This window comes from Ranitomeya variabilis, chromosome 3 (genome assembly GCF_051348905.1).
Source record: "Ranitomeya variabilis isolate aRanVar5 chromosome 3, aRanVar5.hap1, whole genome shotgun sequence".
Taxonomy (NCBI): domain Eukaryota; kingdom Metazoa; phylum Chordata; class Amphibia; order Anura; family Dendrobatidae; genus Ranitomeya; species Ranitomeya variabilis.
The window spans coordinates 25655558-25678656 of NC_135234.1; the positions used below are offsets into that span (position 1 = coordinate 25655558).

The 23099-nt window shown below is 42.9% G+C and overlaps 1 protein-coding gene across 4 annotated transcripts in view; it reads right to left on the minus strand.

The window, feature by feature from the left end:
* Positions 1–7050: 7050 nt before the first annotated feature.
* Positions 7051–23099, minus strand: part of GJA5 (gap junction protein alpha 5) — a 141361-nt gene continuing 125312 nt past the window's right edge. For all 4 annotated transcript variants that reach the window (XM_077293814.1, XM_077293811.1, XM_077293813.1 and 1 more), the window contains exons 2-3: positions 11060–11223; positions 7051–8346 (exon numbers count right to left, since the gene is read on the minus strand). In XM_077293814.1, the coding sequence (XP_077149929.1) occupies positions 7228–8322 (1095 nt within the window). In that variant the 5' untranslated portion in view covers positions 8323–8346; positions 11060–11223 and the 3' untranslated portion in view covers positions 7051–7227. The remainder of the gene's footprint in view (positions 8347–11059; positions 11224–23099) is intronic.

Below are 23099 nucleotides of genomic sequence, written 5' to 3' on the forward strand. Positions count from 1 at the left end.
GTGGTGATAATTAGTCACTGTATGGTGGAGATAATTAGGCACTGTATGGTGGAGATAATTAGGCACTGTATGGTGGAGATAATTAGACCCTGTATGGTGGTGGTAATTAGGCACTGTATGGTGGAGATAATTAGGCACTGTATGGTGGAGATAATTAGGCACTGTATGGTGGAGATAATTAGGCACTGTATGGTGGAGATAATTAGGCACCGTATGGTGGAGATAATTAGGCACCGTATGGTGGAGATAATTAGGCACTGTATGGTGGAGATAATTAGGCACTGTATGGTGGAGATAATTAGGCACTGTATGGTGGTAATTAGGCACTGTATGGTGGAGATAATTAGGCACTGTATGGTGGAGATAATTAGGCACTGTATGGTGGAGATAATTAGGCACTGTATGGTGGAGATAATTAGGCACTGTATGGTGGAGATAATTAGGCACTGTATGGTGGTGATAATTAGGCACTGTATAGTGGTGATAATTAGTCACTGTATGGTGGAGATAATTAGGCACTGTATGGTGGTGATAATTAGGCACTGTATGGTGGAGATAATTAGGCACTGTATGGTGGAGATAATTAGGCACTGTATGGTGGAGATAATTAGGCACTGTATGGTGGAGATAATTAGGCACTGTATGGTGGAGATAATTAGGCACTGTATGGTGGAGATAATTAGGCACTGTATGGTGGAGATAATTAGGCACTGTATGGTGGAGATAATTAGACCCTGTATGGTGGTGGTAATTAGGCACTGTATGGTGGAGATAATTAGGCACTGTATGGTGGAGATAATTAGGCACCGTATGGTGGAGATAATTAGGCACCGTATGGTGGAGATAATTAGGCACCGTATGGTGGAGATAATTAGGCACTGTATGGTGGAGATAATTAGGCACTGTATGGTGGAGATAATTAGGCACTGTATGGTGGAGATAATTAGACCCTGTATGGTGGTGGTAATTAGGCACTGTATGGTGGAGATAATTAGGCACTGTATGGTGGAGATAATTAGGCACCGTATGGTGGAGATAATTAGGCACCGTATGGTGGAGATAATTAGGCACCGTATGGTGGAGATAATTAGGCACCGTATGGTGGAGATAATTAGGCACTGTATGGTGGAGATAATTAGACCCTGTATGGTGGTGGTAATTAGGCACTGTATGGTGGAGATAATTAGGCACTGTATGGTGGAGATAATTAGGCACTGTATGGTGGAGATAATTAGGCACCGTATGGTGGAGATAATTAGGCACCGTATGGTGGAGATAATTAGGCACCGTATGGTGGAGATAATTAGGCACTGTATGGTGGAGATAATTAGGCACTGTATGGTGGAGATAATTAGGCACTGTATGGTGGTAATTAGGCACTGTATGGTGGAGATAATTAGGCACTGTATGGTGGAGATAATTAGGCACTGTATGGTGGAGATAATTAGGCACTGTATGGTGGAGATAATTAGGCACTGTATGGTGGTGATAATTAGGCACTGTATAGTGGGGATAATTAGGCACTGTATGGTGGAGATAATTAGGCACTGTATGGTGGTGATAATTAGGCACTGTATAGTGGTGATAATTAGTCACTGTATGGTGGAGATAATTAGGCACTGTATGGTGGTAATTAGGCACTGTATGGTGGAGATAATTAGGCACTGTATGGTGGAGATAATTAGGCACTGTATGGTGGTTATTAGGCACTGTATGGTGGAGATAATTAGGCACTGTATGGTGGAGATAATTAGGCACTGTATGGTGGAGATAATTAGGCACTGTATGGTGGTGATAATTAGGCACTGTATGGTGGAGATAATTAGGCACTGTATGGTCGTGATAATTAGGCACCGTATGGTGGAGATAATTAGGCACCGTATGGTGGAGATAATTAGGCACCGTATGGTGGAGATAATTAGGCACTGTATGGTGGAGATAATTAGGCACTGTATGGTGGAGATAATTAGGCACTGTATGGTGGTAATTAGGCACTGTATGGTGGAGATAATTAGGCACTGTATGGTGGAGATAATTAGGCACTGTATGGTGGAGATAATTAGGCACTGTATGGTGGAGATAATTAGGCACTGTATGGTGGTGATAATTAGGCACTGTATAGTGGGGATAATTAGGCACTGTATGGTGGGGATAATTAGGCACTGTATGGTGGTGATAATTAGGCACTGTATAGTGGTGATAATTAGTCACTGTATGGTGGAGATAATTAGGCACTGTATGGTGGTAATTAGGCACTGTATGGTGGAGATAATTAGGCACTGTATGGTGGAGATAACTAGGCACTGTATGGTGGAGATAATTAGGCACTGTATGGTGGAGATAATTAGGCACTGTATGGTGGAGATAATTAGGCACTGTATGGTGGTAATTAGGCACTGTATGGTGGAGATAATTAGGCACTGTATGGTGGAGATAACTAGGCACTGTATGGTGGAGATGATTAGGCACTGTATGGTGGAGATAATTAGGCACTGTGTGGTGGTAATTAGGCACTGTATGGTGGTGATAATTAGGCACTGTATGGTGGAGATAATTAGGCACTGTATGGTGGAGATAATTAGGCACTGTATGGTGGAGATAACTAGGCACTGTATGGTGGAGATAATTAGGCACTGTGTGGTGGAGATAATTAGGCACTGTATGGTGGAGATGATTAGGCACTGTATGGTGGAGATAATTAGGCACTGTGTGGTGGTAATTAGGCACTGTATGGTGGTGATAATTAGGCACTGTATGGTGGAGATAATTAGGCACTGTATGGTGGAGATAATTAGGCACTGTATGGTGGAGATAATTAGGCACTGTATGGTGGTGATAATTAGGCACTGTATGGTGGAGATAATTAGGCACTGTATGGTGGAGATAATTAGGCACTGTGTGGTGGAGATGATTAGGCACTGTATGGTGGAGATAATTAGGCACTGTATGGTGGAGATAATTAGTCACTGTATGGTGGAGATAATTAGGCACTGTATGGTGGAGATAATTAGGTACTGTATGGTGGAGATGATTAGGCACTGTATGGAGATAATTAGGCACTGTATGGTGGTAATTAGGCACTGTATGGTGGAGATAATTAGTCACTGTATGGTGGAGATAATTAGTCACTGTATGGTGGAGATAATTAGGCACTGTATGGTGGTGATAATTAGGCACAGTGTGGTGGAGATAATTAGGCACTGTATGGTGGAGATAATTAGGCACTGTGTGGTGGAGATAATTAGGCACTGTATGGTGGAGATAATTAGGCACTGTATGGTGGAGATAATTAGGCACTGTATGGTGGAGATAATTAGTCACTGTATGGTGGAGATAATTAGTCACTGTATGGTGGAGATAATTAGGCATTGTATGGTGGAGATGATTAGGCACTGTATGGTGGAGATAATTAGGCACTGTATGGTGGAGATAATTAGGCATTGTATAGTGGAGATAATTAGGCATTGTATGGTGGTGGTAATTAGTCACTGTATGGTGGAGATAATTAGGCACTGTATGGTGGAGACAATTAGGCACTGTGTGGTGGTGATAATTAGGCACTGTATGGTGGAGATAATTAGGCACTGTATGGTGGTGATAATTAGGCACTGTATGGTGGAGATAATTAGGCACTGTATGGTGGAGATAATTAGGCACTGTATAGTGGTGATAATTAGTCACTGTATGGTGGAGATAATTAGGCACTGTATGGTGGAGATAATTAGACACTGTGTGGTGGAGATGATTAGGCACTGGATGGTGGAGATGATTAGGCACTGTATGGTGGAGATAATTAGGCACTGTGTGGTGGTAATTAGGCACTGTATGGTGGAGATAATTAGGCACTGTATGGTGGAGATAATTAGGCACTGTATGGTGGAGATAATTAGGCACTGTATGGTGGAGATAATTATTCACTGTATGGTGGTGATAATTAGGCACTGTATGGTGGAGATAATTAGGCACTGTATGGTGGTGACAATTAGGCACTGTATGGTGGAGATAATTAGGCACTGTATGGTGGAGATAATTAGGCACTGTATGGTGGAGATAATTAGGCACTGTATGGTGGAGATAATTAGGTACTGTATGGTGGTGATAATTAGGCACTGTATGGTGGAGATAATTAGGCACTGTATGGTGGAGATAATTAGGCACTGTATGGTGGTGATAATTAGGCACTGTATGGTGGAGATGATTAGGCACTGTATGGAGATAATTAGGCACTGTATGGTGGAGATAATTAGGCACTGTATGGTGGTGATAATTAGGCACTGTATGGTGGAGATGATTAGGCACTGTATGGAGATGATTAGGCACTGTATGGTGGTGATAATTAGGCACTGTATGGTGGAGATAATTAGGCATTGTATGGTGGAGATAATTAGGCACTGTATGGTGAAGATAATTAGGCACTGTATGGTGGAGATAATTAGGCACTGTATGGTGGAGATAATTAGGCACTGTATGGTGGTGATAATTAGGCACTGTATGGTGGTGATAATTAGGCACTGTGTGGTAGAGATAATTAGGCAATGTGTGGTGGAGATAATTAGGCACTGTATGGTGGAGATAATTAGGCACTGTATGGTGGTGGTAATTAGTCACTGTATGGTGGAGATAATTAGGCACTGTATGGTGGAGATAATTAGGCACTGTATGGTGGAGATAATTAGGCACTGTATGGTGGAGATAATTAGGCACTGTATGGTGGAGATAATTAGGCACTGTATGGTGGAGATGATTAGGCACTGTATGGAGATGATTAGGCACTGTATGGTGGAGATAATTAGGCACTGTATGGTGGAGATAATTAGGCACTGTATGGTGGAGATAATTAGGCACTGTATGGTGGTGATAATTAGGCACTGTATGGTGGAGATAATTAGGCACTGTGTGGAGATGATTAGGCACTGTATGGTGGAGATAATTAGGCACTGTATGGTGGTGATAATTAGGCACTGTGTGGAGATGATTAGGCACTGTATGGTGGAGATAATTAGGCACTGTATGGTGGAGATAATTAGGCACTGTATGGTGGTGGTAATTAGGCACTGTGTGGTGGTGATAATTAGGCACTGTATGGTGGAGATAATTAGGCACTGTGTGGAGATGATTAGGCACTGTATGGTGGAGATAATTAGGCACTGCATGGTGGAGATAATTAGGCACTGTATGGTGGAGATAATTAGGCACTGTATGGTGGTGATAATTAGGCACTGTATGGTGGAGATAAATAGGCACTGTATGGTGGTGATAATTAGGCACTGTATGGTGGAGATAATTAGGCACTGTATGGTGGAGATGATTAGGCACTGTATGGTGGAGATAATTAGGCACTGTATGGTGGAGATAATTAGGCACTGTATGGTGGAGATAATTAGGCACTGTATGGTGGTGATAATTAGGCACTGTATGGTGGAGATAATTAGGCACTGTATGGTGGTAATTAGGCACTTTATGGTGATAATTTGGTACAGTATTTTGGTGGTATTAATTAGGTACTGTATGGTGTGATGATTAGGCAATGTTTGGTGGTAATAATTAGGCACTTTGTGGTGGTGGTAATTAGGCACTGTATGGCGGTAATAATTAGGCACTGTATGGTGTGATGATTAGGCAGTGTATGGCGGTAATAATTAGGCACTTTGTGGTGGTGGTAATTAGGCACTGTATGGTGGTAATAATTAGGTACTGTATGGTGTGATGATTAGGCAGTGTATGGCGGTAATAATTAGGCACTGTATGATGGTGGAAATTAGGCACTGTATGGTGGTATAATTAGGCACTGTATGGTGGTGATGATTAGGCAGTGTATGGTGGTAATAATTAGGCACTGTATGGTGGTATAAATTAGGCAATGTATGGTGGTGATAATTAGGCACAATATGGTGGTGATGATTAGGCAATGTATGGGGGTAATAATTAGGCATTATAATAATTAATTACTATATGGTGGTAATTATTGGGCAATAAATGGTGGTAATTAGGCCCTGTATGGTGGTGATAATTAGGCACTGTATGTTGGTAGTAATTAGGCACTGTATGATGGTGATAATTAGGCACTGTATGGTGATAATTAGGCACTGTATGGTGGTAATAATTAGGCACTGTATGGTGATGGTAATTAGGCACTGTATGGTGGTGGTAATTAGGCACTGTATGGTGATAATTAGGCACTGTATGGTGGTAATAATTAGGCACTGTATGGTGATGGTAATTAGGCACTGTATGGTGGTGGTAATTAGGCCCTGTATGGTGAAAATTAGGCAATGTATGGCGGTAATAATTAGGCACTGTATTGTGGTAACAATTAGGCAATGTATGAGGGTAATAATTAGGCATTATAATAATTAATTACTATATGGTGGTAATTATTGGGCAATAAATGGTGGTAATTAGGCCCTGTATGGTGGTGATAATTAGGCACTGTATGTTGGTAGTAATTAGGCACTGTATGGTGGTGATAATTAGGCACTGTATGGTGATGGTAATTAGGCACTGTATGGTGAAAATTAGGCAATGTATGGCGGTAATAATTAGGCACTGTATTGTGGTAACAATTAGGCAATGTATGGGGGTAATAATTAGGCATTATAATAATTAATTACTATATGGTGGTAATTATTGGGCAATAAATGGTGGTAATTAGGCCCTGTATGGTGGTGATAATTAGGCACTGTATGTTGGTAGTAATTAGGCACTGTATGATGGTGATAATTAGGCACTGTATGGTGATAATTAGGCACTGTATGGTGGTAATAATTAGGCACTGTATGGTGATGGTAATTAGGCACTGTATGGTGGTGGTAATTAGGCCCTGTATGGTGGTAACAATTAGGCAATGCATGGTGGTTATAATTAGGCATTGTAATAATTAGTTACTATATGGTGGTAATTATTGGGCACTGTATGGTGGTAATTATGCACTGTATGGTGGTAATTAGGCACTGTATGGTGGTGGTAACTTGACATTGTACAATCATCTATTGGATCCTTAAATTTGGTCACCTCTACTGGCGAATTGTTAATCATGTGAATTACAATATATCGGCAAGATTTTTTTTATTGTTGTTTAGCACAATGTTTTAAGGCATAAAGTACAGTACAAAATGAGTTCCCGGGATTACATCCAGAAATCAAAATGTTTTCTATTGTTATATAAATACGAAATTAATAGATACATAAAAAAAAAAGATTACGGTACTTAAAAATCTCCATAGTAGTTCACACCGCCAGGTCGTCTGACCGAGCCTTGCTACTCGTACGGCTGGTTTTACTCAAGCGGCGCCCACTGTGGCAGTACCCGTTGGGCATTTTGTGGGGTGCTGAATGGTTGTTCACTGGAGCGTTTTGCGCATAGTTAATGTGGATAAACTGCCCTTGGCAAATGTCATCTTCACTTTGGACTCTTTCAGTGGCAAAATTGGCTGTGTTTTGCTGAGATGCCAGACTGTTGTTGAAAGGGTTGTTAAACTTACCCTTAGTGTTCAAGCATTGGTTAAAATCTGGCGGTGGGGTGCAATTTTGTGTCCGGTGTTCCGGTTCTATGGTGGCCACTCTAGGTGGACTGGGACTGTTCTCAGACTGAGTAGATAATCTCTGCCTGAGTTTTTTCCACAATAGATAGTACAGCTCCACAAAGCTAAGTAAAAGCGAGAGCGTGGCAACAGCCAACATGAAGACGATGAAGATGTTCTTCTCAGTTGGCCGGGACACATAGCAGTTGACGGGATGGGGGCATGGTTTCCTTTTACATATGTAGAGGGTATCCAAAAAGATCCCGTAGAGCATGTATTGTCCAACAATAAAGGCCACTTCCATCACCGTGCGGATGAGAATGCTGCACACGTAAGTGTTCAGTAGACTTCCTTGAAGCCTGATCTTCCCGCTCACCTCATCCCGATATGGAAGTTCGACTTTTTCAGCAGGATACTCTTTTTGGTGATACGTGGAGTCTTCATTTATCTCCTGTTTGGATTTGGTTTCTTCTTCCCTGAGCTTTTTTTTTTCCTCCATCCGAACGGTGTGCATGGCGTGTCCCATGTAGAGAAGTGATGGAGTGGAGACAAAAATAATCTGTAGAACCCAGAACCGAATGTGGGAAATGGGGAATGCTTTATCGTAACAGACATTCTCACAACCGGGTTGGGTGGTGTCACACATAAAGTCAGATTTCTCATCTCCCCATGAAGATTCGGCTGCAGTGCCCAGAACCAACATTCGGAAAATGAAGAGGATGGTTAGCCATACTTTTCCCACCACTGTGGAATGTTTTTGTACTTCCTCTAGGAATTCTCCGAGGAAGGTCCAGTCCCCCATGGCTCCTTATGGCTCTAAATCACTCTGTGGAAGTAAGGAATGAATACAGTGTTAGATCATTAGAACTTTTTCATCTATGCTGCTATTTTTGCTTTATTTTTTTTTATATATTTGACCTAAAACTAAATCAGATTATCACATAAGACCTAAGAGTAGATAAATAACAAAATCAAATAAATGTTTAGAAAACATTACACTTTGTCATATTTTTATTGAGTAAAATAATCCAATATCACATAATTGTGAGACACAAAAGTATGTGCAGATAATTTGAAGGTGCAATCAGAGTCTTTCAATCAATAGGATGACAACAAGGGGTGAGTGGGCGACCTGTTTTATATAAATAGTGGGGATATATCACATTTTGATCTTGATAATGCGAGAGTGTATCATGACACGAACATATGGGATTTTTTATTACCTTAGAAGAAGAGTTGTTGATGCTTATCAGTCTTAAAAACGTTTCAAAACCATCTCTAAAGAGTTTGGACTCCACCAATCCACAGCCAGACAATTTGTGTAAAAATGGAGGACGTCCAATCCATTATTACCTTTCTCAGTAGCAGTCGACCAACAAAAATCCCTCCAAGAGAACCATGTATAATAGTCCACAAGGTCAAAAAGGAACTCAAGGTAACCTCTAAGCAACTAAAGGCCTCTCTCACATTAGCTAATGATAATGTTGATGAGTCCACCATCAGGAGGACACTGACCAACCATGATGTGCATGGCAAGATTGCAAGGAAAATGCCACTGATCTCCAAAAAGAACATTGCTGCCTGTCTTTGGTTTGCTAAAGATCAACTGGACAAGCCAGAAGGCTACTGGAACAATGTTTTGTGGTTAGATGAGACCAAAATAAAGATTTCTGGTTTAAATGAGAAGTGTTATGTTTGGAGAAAGAGATACCTTTTATTACAGCATAAAAACCTCATACTATCTGTGATACATGATGGTGGTATCTTGGTTTGGGTCTGTTTTGCTGTATCTAGGCCAGGACGGCTGTCATCATTGATAGAACAATTAATTCTGAGTTTTATTAAAAAAAATTTTTAAAAAAAGTTAGGATATCTGTCCATGAGCTAAATCTCAAGAGAACATGGGATATGCAGTGAGACAATAGTTAAAGAAGAAAGTTACAGTTTTATAATGGCCAGGTCACAATCCTGACCTTATGTAAAGTAAGCTGCGGAGACACCATCACGTGTTTCTCAACGCAAGCAATGAATAGCCAGGCCTTTCTCCGGGAAGGAACAACCACGGGAAGGGCAGCATCCAATAAAGGAAGACCACCTATGCCAAGCATGGTATCCATCCACAAACAGCTGTTTCGGGGTTTTTGCCCCTCATCAGTGTGGAGTAGGAAACTGGCTATTAGGAGCAGTGCCTGGTGAAAGGCTATGAAGGAACAGATGCTTGGCATAGGTGGTCTTCCTTTATTGGATGCTGCCCTTCCCGTGGTTGTTCCTTCCCGGAGAAAGGCCTGGCTATTCATTGCTTGCGTTGAGAAACACGTGATGGTGTCTCCGCAGCTTACTTTACATGCGTTTGCATATTTCCCATAAGGGATGGGGGCAGTGTTCTGGATCACTGCGTTGAGAAACACGTGATGGTGTCTCCGCAGTGTTGGATGTTTTGGTCTCCCCGAGGTCATTCATCTGTTCCTTCATAGCCTTTCACCAGGCACTGCTCCTAATAGCCAGTTTCCTACTCCACACTGATGAGGGGCAAAAACCCCGAAACAGCTGTTTGTGGATGGATACCATGCTTGGCATAGGTGGTCTTCCTTTATTGGATGCTGCCCTTCCCGTGGTTGTTCCTTCCCGGAGAAAGGCCTGGCTATTCATTGCTTGCGTTGAGAAACACGTGATGGTGTCTCCGCAGCTTACTTTACATGCGTTTGCATATTTCCCATAAGGGATGGGGGCAGTGTTCTGGATCACTGCGTTGAGAAACACGTGATGGTGTCTCCGCAGTGTTGGATGTTTTGGTCTCCCCGAGGTCATTCATCTGTTCCTTCATAGCCTTTCACCAGGCACTGCTCCTAATAGCCAGTTTCCTACTCCACACTGATGAGGGGCAAAAACCCCGAAACAGCTGTTTGTGGATGGATACCATGCTTGGCATAGGTGGTCTTCCTTTATTGGATGCTGCCCTTCCCGTGGTTGTTCCTTCCCGGAGAAAGGCCTGGCTATTCATTGCTTGCGTTGAGAAACACGTGATGGTGTCTCCGCAGCTTACTTTACATGCGTTTGCATATTTCCCATAAGGGATGGGGGCAGTGTTCTGGATCACTGCGTTGAGAAACACGTGATGGTGTCTCCGCAGTGTTGGATGTTTTGGTCTCCCCGAGGTCATTCATCTGTTCCTTCACAATCCTGACCTTAATCCTATAGAAATGTTGAAGGACCTGAAGCGAAACGTTCATGGGAGAAAACCACCAAAATGACAGAGGCGACGCTGGTTTGTAGGGAGAATTGGGTCAAAATTGCTCCATCCGATGTGCAGGACTAATGAATAATTTCCGGAAACGTTTAGATGCACATTGTGGTCACACCAGACACTGAAAGCAAAGGTTCACATACTTTTGTCACAGAATTGTGAAATTGGATCATTTTCTTCAATAAAAAAAAACGATATTTCATACCCATCCACATATGTTCCTAGGAATCAGGGGTTACATGCCATACTGGACATGAGCGACTGCAGAATACTATAATGATAATACTTTTATTACATTACGCTTGTCCCGTGGTTTCATCAGTCACGAGGGAAGATGCCGGTCAGCTGCTCACTAGTGGCCATCACACAAGTCAGTCATTGTTCTCCGTGGTCATCTTGTGGTCCGTGCATCGGTGATGAGATTGGCACCTGGATCACCTTAGAATATAGGCAGTGAACCTAGAAAAAAGAGAAAAAAGTAATAACACCCTTCAGGTTGTAATATTTTGTTATACATTTACAGTTGCAATCAATATTACTCAACCCCCGATTGCAAATTGGGCTATTTAGCAAAATGTACAAACTTTATACTGTTTGCATAAAATCAGTCAGATATGGACAATGGCAATACTTAAAAACAATTAATGTAACAAGTAATTTCTCCAAATTCACCACAAAATGCTACTACTGCAGTCTCAGAATTATTCACGCCCTATATAGAGTCCCACTTAGGAGCACATTGGTCTCTAGCACTGGATGTAATATGCAAGGGCTGCATTACTTCATCTGTTTTTCATTTAAAACACATCAAATACCTGGATGGGCAAGGGGTTCATTGATTGAGATGTTTAGTCAGATGTTAGAAGTATGGCTACTTAAGAGAGCGGTCCAGAAAGTTAGGAGAAGAGATCAATGCTTTGCACCAACAGCGAAAAGGATACTAAAAGATGTGAAGGCATTGAAAAGATAGAGATACAGAGACACAGATGGAAGTGGAGCTTCTCTGTAACGCCTACAGTGAAGTTTGGAGGTGGCTTGGTGATGCCTACAGTGAAGAATGGAGGTGGCTCAGTGATGTCTACAGTAAAGCATGGCGGTAGCTCAATGATGTCTAAGGTGAAGCATAGCGGGGATGTGGTGATATCTACAGTGAATCATGGAAGAGACTCGTTAATGTCTAGAGGAAAGCATGGTGGGGGCTTTGTGATGCCTAAAGTGAAGCATGATGGGGGCTCAGTGATACCTTCTATAAAACATGGTAGTAAATTGTAAAGCGTACAGTGAAGTAATGCAATGGCTCTGTGATGCTTACAGTTAAGTATAACCATGGGTTGGTGATACCTACAGTGAAGCATGGCGGGTGCTCAGTGATACCTACGGTGAAACATGGTGGGGGTTAGGTGTTGTCTACAGTGAAGCATGGCAGTGGGTCGGTGATGCCTACAGTAAAGCATGGAGGGAGTTTGGTGATACCTACTGAAAAATATGGAATGAGCTCGGTGTTGCCTACAGTGAAGCATGGTGGTGGCTCTGTATTTACTACAGTAAAGAATGGAGGTGACTCTGTGATGCCTACTGTGAAGCATGGCAAGGGCTTGGCGAGACCTACAGTGAAGTATGGTGAGGGCTCAGTGAAACTTACAATGAAGCATTGCAGAGGCTCGGCGATGCCTGCAGTATAATATGGCAGGGGCTCAGTGTTTCCTACAGGAAAGGTGGTGGCTCATGATGTCTACAGTGAAGCATGGTGTGGGATTGGGAATACCTACAATCAAGTATAGCACAGGCTCAGTAGTGCCTACAATAAAGCCCGCAGGGGCTCCATGATGCCTATTGTGAAGCACTGTGGGGGTTCTGTGATGCCTAAAGTAAAGCATGGTGGTAGCTTGCTTATACCAACAGTGAAGCATAGTGGTGGCTCAGTGATACCCTACAGTGAAGCATGGTGGAGGCTTGGTGATACCTACAGGAAAGCATTGTGGTGATTTGGTGAAGCCTGGCAAGGGCTCTGTGATGTCTGTGGTGAAGCATGGTGGTGCCTACAGGGAAGTATGGTGGGAGTTTGGTGATGCTCTCGGGTTGTCTTGCTTTCTCTTGCACTGGAAACCTGCAACTGGCTGAGGGGAAGATGGATTCAATCATGAATCAGGAAACACTAGGAGAAAATGTAATGCCTTCTGTGAGAAAGCTGAAGCTTGAGCATCACTGGCCCTTCCGGCATACTCCACTGTCCACCAAAGTGTTGTCTCAGAATAAGTCCTAGAGGATTCTGGAGTGGCCTTCACAGTTACCTGACTTGAACCCAAAAGAAGATCTTTGGTGGGATGTGCAGAAGGTGGGTGTAGCAAACCCAAGAATATTAGTGACCTGGAGGCCATTGGCCACAATGAGTGGGCTTAGATTCCTCTGGAAAGCTGCCAGATGCTGGTGTCCGGATTTCCATCACTTCTGCAACAGGAGGTGCAGCAGGGGCTCTACCAAGTGCTAAGACGCTGGTCATTAGGGGGTGAATAATTCTGCAACAGTCAGTAAGAGTGGTATTTTCTGATACATTTGGAGAAACACCTTGACATATTAGTTGTGTTCAGCTATTTATGTTGTTTATTGTTTTGTTTCAAAGTGCAAAAACTTTGTACATTTTACTAATAAACCTACGGTAATTTGAGGCTGAATAATTGATTTGGATAACTGAATTCTCACAGTCTGAGGCAAACTGGCCGACAATCACCATGTAAAAGTGTAATGGCTGCTGTTAGTAGTTGTCACTTTTGGAAATTCAGCATTTTACACCAAGAACGCTCATAAACTGCTGGAGCTAAGTATTATGAATTGTCCAGAACTAGAAAAACATGATTTCTTCCTTCCAAAACACAGCGCCACTTCTGTCTTCAGCTTGTGGGTGGTACTGCAGCTCAGCTTAGTGCAATTACTGGAAGCTGAGCTGTAATTAAAGAAACAAACCACGGGCAGCGATAGTGATGGATTTGTATAAAAAACAGCCATGTTATTTCTGATCCTAAGACAATAAAAAAGTTACAGCTTTATTGTTTTGTATTCTGGGTATCAATGATCAGGTATTCCCTACAGTAATTGTGTGAGGACGGAAACTTCTGTAAGGTCCTAGGGACTCCAGCGTACTCCTAGACGAATGTACAAGTAATAAGGCAAGAATGTAAATGTCAAATGTTTATAAGAAAACTCATCCAGTAATTCATGTCCCAAGAGCGAGGAAACCGGAGAGAGACAAGTCTGCGAGGAAACGGCCGGGAATCTACCCCCCATAATTCATACTAAGTCATAGAACATAGAATGTTACAGTAGGAAGAGACCTCCAGGGTCCTCGTGTCCAATCCCCCCTCAATGCAGGAGTCACTAAACCATCTCAGACAGATGTCTGTCCAGCCGCTGTGTGAAGACTTCCATTGAAGGAGTCATCTATTATCTATCCATCTATCTATCTATCTATCTATCTATCTATCTATCTATCTATCTATCTATTATCTCTCTATTATCTATCTATATCTATTATCTATCTATTATTCATCTATTATATCTATTATGTATCTATCTATCTATCTATCTATCTATCTATTATTTATCTATTATCTATTTATCATTTATCTATCTATTTATCTATCTATTATCTATCTATTATCTATCATCTACCTATTATCTATCTATATATTATTATCTATCTATGTATTATCTATATATCTTATATATCATCTATCTATTATCTATCTATCAATCATCTATTATCTATCTATCATTTATCTACCTATTATCTATCTATTATCCATCTATATATTATCTGTCTATCTATCTATTACCCATCTATTATATCTTTCTTAAATGAACTGTTTGAAGATTCAAAAAATCTGCGGCACTAGGTGAATACCTCTTCCCAGGTTAATTTCATTAAGCGGAGCTAAGCAGACTTCCACACTTCCAAGACATCAGCAAATAAGGGCGGTGCACCCTTGTGCCCTTGTTCTTTCTCCTGCCGCCTCCCTATGGAAGTCTAAACGCTGAGTTCAGCGAATAAAGGACATTAACCACAGCTACGTTGGGTGAGTGCCTGATCTGTTTCTTGGATTGCTATTATATCTTTCTATCTATTATCTATTTATTATCTATCATCTACCTATTATCTATCTATATATTATTATATATCTATGTATTATCTATATATCCTATATATCATATATCTATTATCTATCCTATCTATCATCTATCTTTTATCTATTATCTATCGATCATCTATCTATTATCTATCATCTATTATCTATCAATCATTATCTATCTATTATCTATCTATTATCCATCTATTATCTATCTATTATCTATCTATTATCTATTTATCATTTGTCTATCTATTATCCATCTATCTATTATCCATCTATCTATTATCTATCTATCTATCTACATATTCCATGTATTTTTCAGCTATGAGAACATAATGACGAGTTGGGGTGAATACTTTTTTTCAACTTTTGAATATGGCAATTATTAAAGAATACCTTATTGAGGCTGTTGCGGGGCCCCTGCACATTATGTAAAGCTGCAGAGCAAGACCCCGCCGAGCGATGACCTTACTGTGCCCATAAATAAGGAGAACAATGTTATTCTATGGGGCTCAGCGGTCGGGCCTGTACATTCATCAGGCTCCATGATGGAGTGTGGACATGTAACATCAGACCATGGGGTCATCTCTGTGGTCACTACAATCGGCGTATTCCACTGCATCTTCCTACGGTGTCCTTTAGCTTAGACCTTAGTGACCTAGCAGACAGGACAGAAGATGCCCCTTGTGCCCGTTATATTAAACCCAGCCAGTGACATACATAAGCTGAAACATTGCAAATAATGTGAAGCGTACTTTCTAAAATTGTTGGCAGAATGGAGACCTTTCATTGCCACCCTGGATCTCCCTTATAATGCCCGGGAACAACCTCAAACCAAGTGAGACCGCACTCCCCACTCCTTTTAGCAAAAGAAAGACCCACATTTTTCTAGGAATGGTCTTGAAAAATCAGGACCATCTCAGCAAATTCAAGATTGTTGTCAACTATGTGTGAAGCTCCAATCTTATGGTTCTGATCCTGTACACGAAGGGCCGGTGCTTACAAGCTTTACACCCTACCGGCCCATTCTTCTTCCCTTCACTGGAAGAGGATATTAGCTAAAGTAGTTACTCAAAACTCTGTTCCCTCGAACCCTACATCTACTAAACGGACTATATGCATGGACTCAAAAGTCCCGATTTGGGAGTGCCATGTATGCCACAACAAGGGGAACCTGCAAACTTCTGGAAGTCTCGGAGAATCTCTTGGGCACCACAGTGTCCTCCCGGAAAGTGGCGCTCCTCAAAGTTTTTGTTTTGTACATGACGCCCCAGGATTCAGACATTTAAGAGCATGTGGCAGGGCGTGTGAGAGCACAGAAATTTTGATAATTCTGGAGGTCGAATTTGGAAACATCTACAGGAAAAGCCCAGAGTGCTTCTTCCATGATTCTGTAGTCCGGGCAGCTGCCTGTGCATGGTGCAGCGGATACAGGCTGCATTCTGGGTTTCCGGGGGCCTCTATGCTCCATTACAGGATGGTCTCTTCTGATAAAGGACATTTTTCATTTGTAGGGATTTGTTGCTCTCACTGCATTGAGTCTCCGTGGACTCTCTCGTTATTCTTGTGGCTTTAGTTTGCATCTTGCCCGCGTGTCGGTGGGACTTTGTGCGCCACGCACATCGGGTGTGGGCCTTATGATACCAGAACAAAAAATATGTACAGGATTGGGAATGTCAAAATATTGGCTCCACATGTGATCTCTTACAGAAAGTGTACATGTGAAGCTTGCGTAAGGGTTGTCATGGGGAATATGAACTACGCCGACATGAATCAAATTCTATAAACTCTCCGCAGTGAAGAAAAACTCTTCTGTATTATTCTATGGGGCCCAGCGGTCGGGCTGGAGGGTTCATCAGGCTCAATGATGATGTAAACAGGCCTGTAAAATTTACTGAGCCCACTTTAATTCAACGGGGGTGTCTCCACCTCTTACAGTGCGTGGATAAACACTAAAGGGGTGGTCCACGGCTGGGTCCCTCAGTGATTAGCTGTTGTCGGTGGGGAACCTGGCAGCAAGAATTAAATTCCCCTACAGCTCCGCCATAGGAAAGATAAAGTATTAGAGCTGGTAATCAATGGACTGTACATGAAGTGAACGGGTGTGCCGGGCCATCCACAACGATATATGGATCAGTGAATCCTGTGGTGTCCGGCCACTAGTGCCCCCTCATATGCATCCAGCTACAGCCCCCCGATAAGTGTCTAGCCACAGCCCCCTCATAGGCATCCAGCTATAGCCCCCCGATAAGCATCCAGCCACAGGTGCCCCCTCATAAGTGTCCAGCCATAGATGCCCCCTCATATGCATCCAGCAACAGCCCCCGATAAGCATCCAGCCACAGATGCCCCCTCATATGCATCCAGCTACAGCCCCCCGATAAGTGTCTAGCCACAGCCCCCCCAATAAGCATCCAGCCACAGCCCCCTCATATGCATCCAGCCACAGCCCCCTGATAAGCATCCAGCCACAGGTGCTCCCTCATATGCATCCAGCTACAGCCCCCCGATAAGTGTCTAGCCACAGGTGCCCCCTCATAAGTGTCCAGCCATAGATGCCCCCTCATATGCATCCAGCAACAGCCCCCCCCAATAAGCGTCTAGCCACAGCCCCCTCATATGCATCAAGCCACAGCACCCTGATAAGCATCCAGCCACAGGTGCCCCCTCATAAGTGTCCAGCCATAGATGCCCCCTCATATGCATCCACAGACAGCCCCAGATAAGCATCCAGCCACAGATGCCCCCTCATATGCATCCAGCCACAGGTGCCCCCTCATAAGTGTCTGGCCACAGATGCCCCCTCATAAGTGTCTGGCCACAGGTGCCCCCTCATAAGTGTCTGGCCACAGATGCCCCCTCATAAGTGTCTGGCCACAGATGCCCCCTCATAAGTGTCTGGCCACAGGTGCCCCCTCATAAGTGTCTGGCCACAGATGCCCCCTCATAAGTGTCTGGCCACAGATGCCCCCTCATAAGTGTCTGGCCACAGATGCCCCCTCATAAGTGTCTGGCCACAGATGCCCCCTCATAAGTGTCTGGCCACAGATGCCCCCTCATAAGTGTCTGGCCACAGATGCCCCCTCATATGCATCTAGTTACAGCTCCATCATAAGTGCCCAGCCACAGGTGCCCCCTCATAAGCATCCAGCCACGGGTGCCCCCTCATAAGCATCCAGCCACAGGTGCCCCCTCATAAGCATCCAGCCACATGTGCCCCCTCATAAGCATCCAGCCACAGGTGCCCCCTCATAAGCATCCAGCCACAGGTGCCCCCTCATAAGCATCCAGCCACAGGTGCCCCCTCATAAGCATCCAGCCACAGATGCACCCTCATAACCGTCTATTTACAGTACAAAAACAGAATAGATTCTGCACTTATAAACACAATTGCATTTTTTCAGGCTCAGGTGAAAAATTCACCCAAAAATACTGAGTTCAACAGCGTTTTAAAAAGCCCCACGCTTTCATGAAATTACATCCACTATGATTGAGCTGTTAAAGGCAACAGATTTTTTGCACAAAAAGAGCAGCATTTACACGTCGTGGGAACACGGCCTAAGTGTTCAGAATGTCCTTGGGGACCTCAATAGGATATTTTCGCCGCCGTCAGCATTAGTTATCAGCTTTTTTTTATTACAGAAGAGTCTTGTTTTCTCCAATATTCTACACAACAAATTATGGGGCGTTAAGAAGGTCTATCCACCCATCAGACTTTCCTTACCCTTGGACCAAAGTCTTGCCTCCACATTTTTGTAGGACATCTCAATATTAATTTCCACCTTTGAATTTTTCTCATGCAACCTCTTTTATTCTGAAGGAGCAGAAGCGATGTTGTAGCCATGGAGCCGCGAGAGTAATAAATCTTTCCCTTCATTTATTTTATAAAACAGGTTCCTGAAGTTTCGGGAGTTTAAGGTCTTGGCAGAGCTTCTCCTCAGACTTAGGAAACCCAAAGGAACAACCTAAAAAGGCCAACTTCAAAAGGACAGCAAAATCTTTACAGGCAACGACCCAAAGCTTTGCTACAACTATCTCTTACCTCATCGGATACGGCTTGTGGCTACAACCTATGATATATTACAGACCTAATAGATAAAGAGGAACATCATCCAATAATGAAAAATGGGTTAAGAACCTCCTCCATCTGTAAGAGAAAAAATATCGTGTTCTTCTCACGTATCATAGAAGTGTGGAGTCAAAGGCCACCGATTAGTTGCAGTGCCCTTATGGCACAATCTCACGTGAGCGCTGATAGATTCGGCACCGACCATGCTGCACGTCGGGAGACCCGTGGCCCAGTTGTGTATTGTGGTCCATGCTCAGACCATGTTTCATGGACGTTTGGATTAGACCTAAATCTGAGCTTTCCAATCTTAGACGTAGCCTGCCCGCTTCAGGAAAATTTCCACGATTGTTCTCCTGAGGTGACTTTGCCAGTGGTTTCGCCCTTGTTCTTGCGAAAGAAGCTTTCACCTTATACTGCTAAAGGGGATGTCTATGACTTTTATTATTTTTACGCATGGGGCTAAGACCCCTGTTCTAAATGAGGTCGATCTCTGCCAGCACAGCTGGCGATTCCCCGGATTCATTTCACCTCTCGTCATCAGAGTAGGTCTTCCTCTACCTCAACAGGCCATCACTGCAGGCATCAAGCTGATTGACAGTTAGTTCCCCGCAGTTAGGAAGTGGGGAGCCTCAAGCCAATCGGTGGAACAGAAGTCGTTGCTCTCGGGAAGCCGCAGAATCGCAGGCAAAGCGATCCATGACCATTGTGATCTGGCAGAGATCGGCGCCAGGCAGGTATTTAGCAAATAAGTGCCTGTTATTATTTTTGCGCATGGAGCTAAGAACTTAAAGTCTTGGATAACCCCTTTAAGTCAGTGAAGAATTCGGAAATAAGTCAGGTTCTTAACCCTCAAGTGGTTAAAAGACGGGACATTACGATGCTGTTTTAAGATTGCTGTAGATTAGGTTCATTTTCTGGGATTTTTTTTTGGATAGATTCTGGGCAGAATCTACCTGAAAAAGACGTGGTGTGTACATACCCCAACAGGGAAGTTTTGTGGCCCTTCACCACATTTTATTTTGCAGGGTCCTTGATCAATTCTGGTCATACTCTAGTGTTGTCCCCTAGAACAGTGATTACATAAAAAACACGAGCTAAAAAACCTCGGAGAATGTTTCCTGAGAAAATCTGAGACAATCCAGCCTGGCATGTAATGAGTCTTATCACAGTCGCGGCTCGGTCACTCCCGCTGAAACTGCGCCAGATCCTCCGAGAGGACAAGATAGGAAGGCGTTGCTCCTGATCTAGAGCCTTGAGCACAAATCGGCCGAGTATCCAGTGACACAAGATCAGCAGTCATCTTTTTTTGCTTAATAAATGAGGATTCAGTAGTTTCCATGAAAAATCTTGTATCATCTACTATACAGATCTAACAAGATGATTGAAAGTTTGCGAATTTTCCATATTTCCACCATAAATTTGACCTTAAACTACATCAGATTCTCACACAAGTCCTAAAAGTAGGGAAAAACAAACGAAACACAGGAGTTGGAAATATTAGACTTTGTCACCAGGCACTAAGAGCCAAGTTTTCACATACTTTTGCCACTCGAAGACGTGAGATATTAGATAATTTTCTTCAATAAAAAATTGACTAAGTCCAATATTTTGGATTAAACTTGTTTGATTTGGTTCTTTATCTACATTTCGGACATTTGTGAAAATCTATTGTAGTTTTAGTTTTTTAGAGGATGACTCTCTCCCCATAGGGCCCCATTTATCAAAGTCAAAAGAAAGACTGACTTTGTTGTTCAATGCAACCAATGAGAGCACAGCTTTCATTTTTTAACCCCTTCCTGACACGCGATATACATGTCGAGTGCTGGTGTGTGAAGCGGGCACAGATGCTGAGCTTCTGCAGAACTAAATGCCCAAATCACTGCCATCTTTGTACTCCCATACTCCCTGGGTTTCATAGGAGATCACCATTTCTTCTATATACAGCAATATTGGAAGGAGTATTGCAGCATATATTATATTTAAGTCCTCTAAAGTGGTATGAAAATGAATAATAAAAAAAAAATTATACACACATACAAATATAGTATAAAAATATATATACAAATATATATATATATATATACTATATATATTTTTCAGTGTATATATGGATATAAAAAATTGAATTATGAACTTTTTCTAATAGAGTAATAAAAAAGACAATGTGTAAAAAAGAGAAAAAAAAGAAAAAAAACAGCACCGTTCATAACTCACATGACTTGAAAGGATAACGGCACACAACTCGAGATTATACAGGAACTCGCAAGATTTTTGTAAGACTTCAAAGAGATGAAAGGAGGCACTCTCTACCCTATAAAAACATATTTTATTGCAAAATTGTAAAAAAATGGATGCAGGAGAATGCAGGTGTAAGAGATGGACGACCGCCGTTTCGCACACAATGCTGCTTCAGTGGTTCCCGAGTATTTGAACCATTTGAAGCACCTATGTATGCGAAACGGCCGTTGGTTGTCTCTTGCACCTGCATTCTCCTGCATCCATTTTTTAATGATTTTGCAATTAAATACGTTTTTATGGGACAGAGAGTGCCTCATTTCCTCACTTCGAAGTCCTATTAACCCCCCCCCAGCTATTTGGTATCAGCACGCTCATAAGAGTCCAAACTACTAAAATAAGAAATTACCGTAATTAACACGTTAGGTTAAATGCTGTAAGGAAAAAAAAACCAAATGGCTAGACTTGACATTTTTTTGTTGTCGCACCTTCCTCCCCAAAATTCAGTAAAAAGAGCAGAATGTCGTATGTACCCCAAATAATATAAATAATAACCACAGCTGTTTAAAAAATTATTATACAAGTTTGGCACCGCCGTAATTGCACTGATCTGGAGAAGCACATGGTGTTTTTTTCTGCACAATCAATACTATGAAAATAAAACCCCCAAAACAATGGCAGAGTTGCATTTTTTTTTACCACGATTGTTTTTTTTCCAATTTCTGTAAATTATGTAGGAGAAAATAGGGAGCTATACAAAACTATAACTCGTGCCATAAAAATAAAGAACAAAATTACCGTATATACTCAAGTATAAGCCGACTCGAATATAAGCGGAGGCACCTAATTTTACCACAAAAAACTGGGAAAACGTATTGACTCGAATATAAACCTGATAAGCATGGCCCCCTCATCCCCATCCAGGTATGCATGGCCCCATCATCCCTATCCTGGTATGAATAGCCCCCTCATCCCCATCCTGGTATGCATGGCCCCCTCATCCCTATCCTGGTATGCATGGCCCCCTCATCCCTATCCTGGTATGCATGGCCCCCTCATCCTTATCCTGGTATGCATGGCCCCCTCATCCCTATCCTGGTATGCATGGCCCCCTCATCCCTATCCTGGTATGTATAGCCCCCTCATCCCTATCCTGGTATGCATGGCCCCCTCATCCCTATCCTGGTATGCATGGCCCCCTCATCCCTATCCTGGTATGTATAGCCCCCTCATCCCTATCCTGGTATGCATGGCCCCATCATCCCTATCCTGGTATGAATAGCCCCCTCATCCCCATCCTGGTATGCATGGCCCCCTCATCCCTATCCTGGTATGAATAGCCCCCTCATCCCCATCCTGGTATGCATGGCCCCCTCATCCCTATCCTGGTATGCATGGCCCCCTCATCCCTATCCTGGTATGAATAGCCCCCTCATCCCCATCCTGGTATGTATAGCCCCCTCATCCCTATCCTGGTATGCATGGCCCCCTCATCCCTATCCTGGTATGAATAGCCCCCTCATCCCCATCCTGGTATGCATGGCCCCCTCATCCCTATCCTGGTATGCATGGCCCCCTCATCCCTATCCTGGTATGCATGGCCCCCTCATCCCTATCCTGGTATGCATGGCCCCCTCATCCCTATCCTGGTATGCATGGCCCCCTCATCCCTATCCTGGTATGTATAGCCCCCTCATCCCTATCCTGGTATACATGGCCCCCTCATCCCTATCCTGGTATGCATGGCCCCCTCATCCCTATCCTGGTATGTATAGCCCCCTCATCCCTATCCTGGTATGCATGGCCCCCTCATCCCTATCCTGGTATGCATGGCCCCCTCATCATTATCCTGGTATGTATAGCCCCCTCATCCCTATCCTGGTATGCATGGCCCCCTCATCCCTATC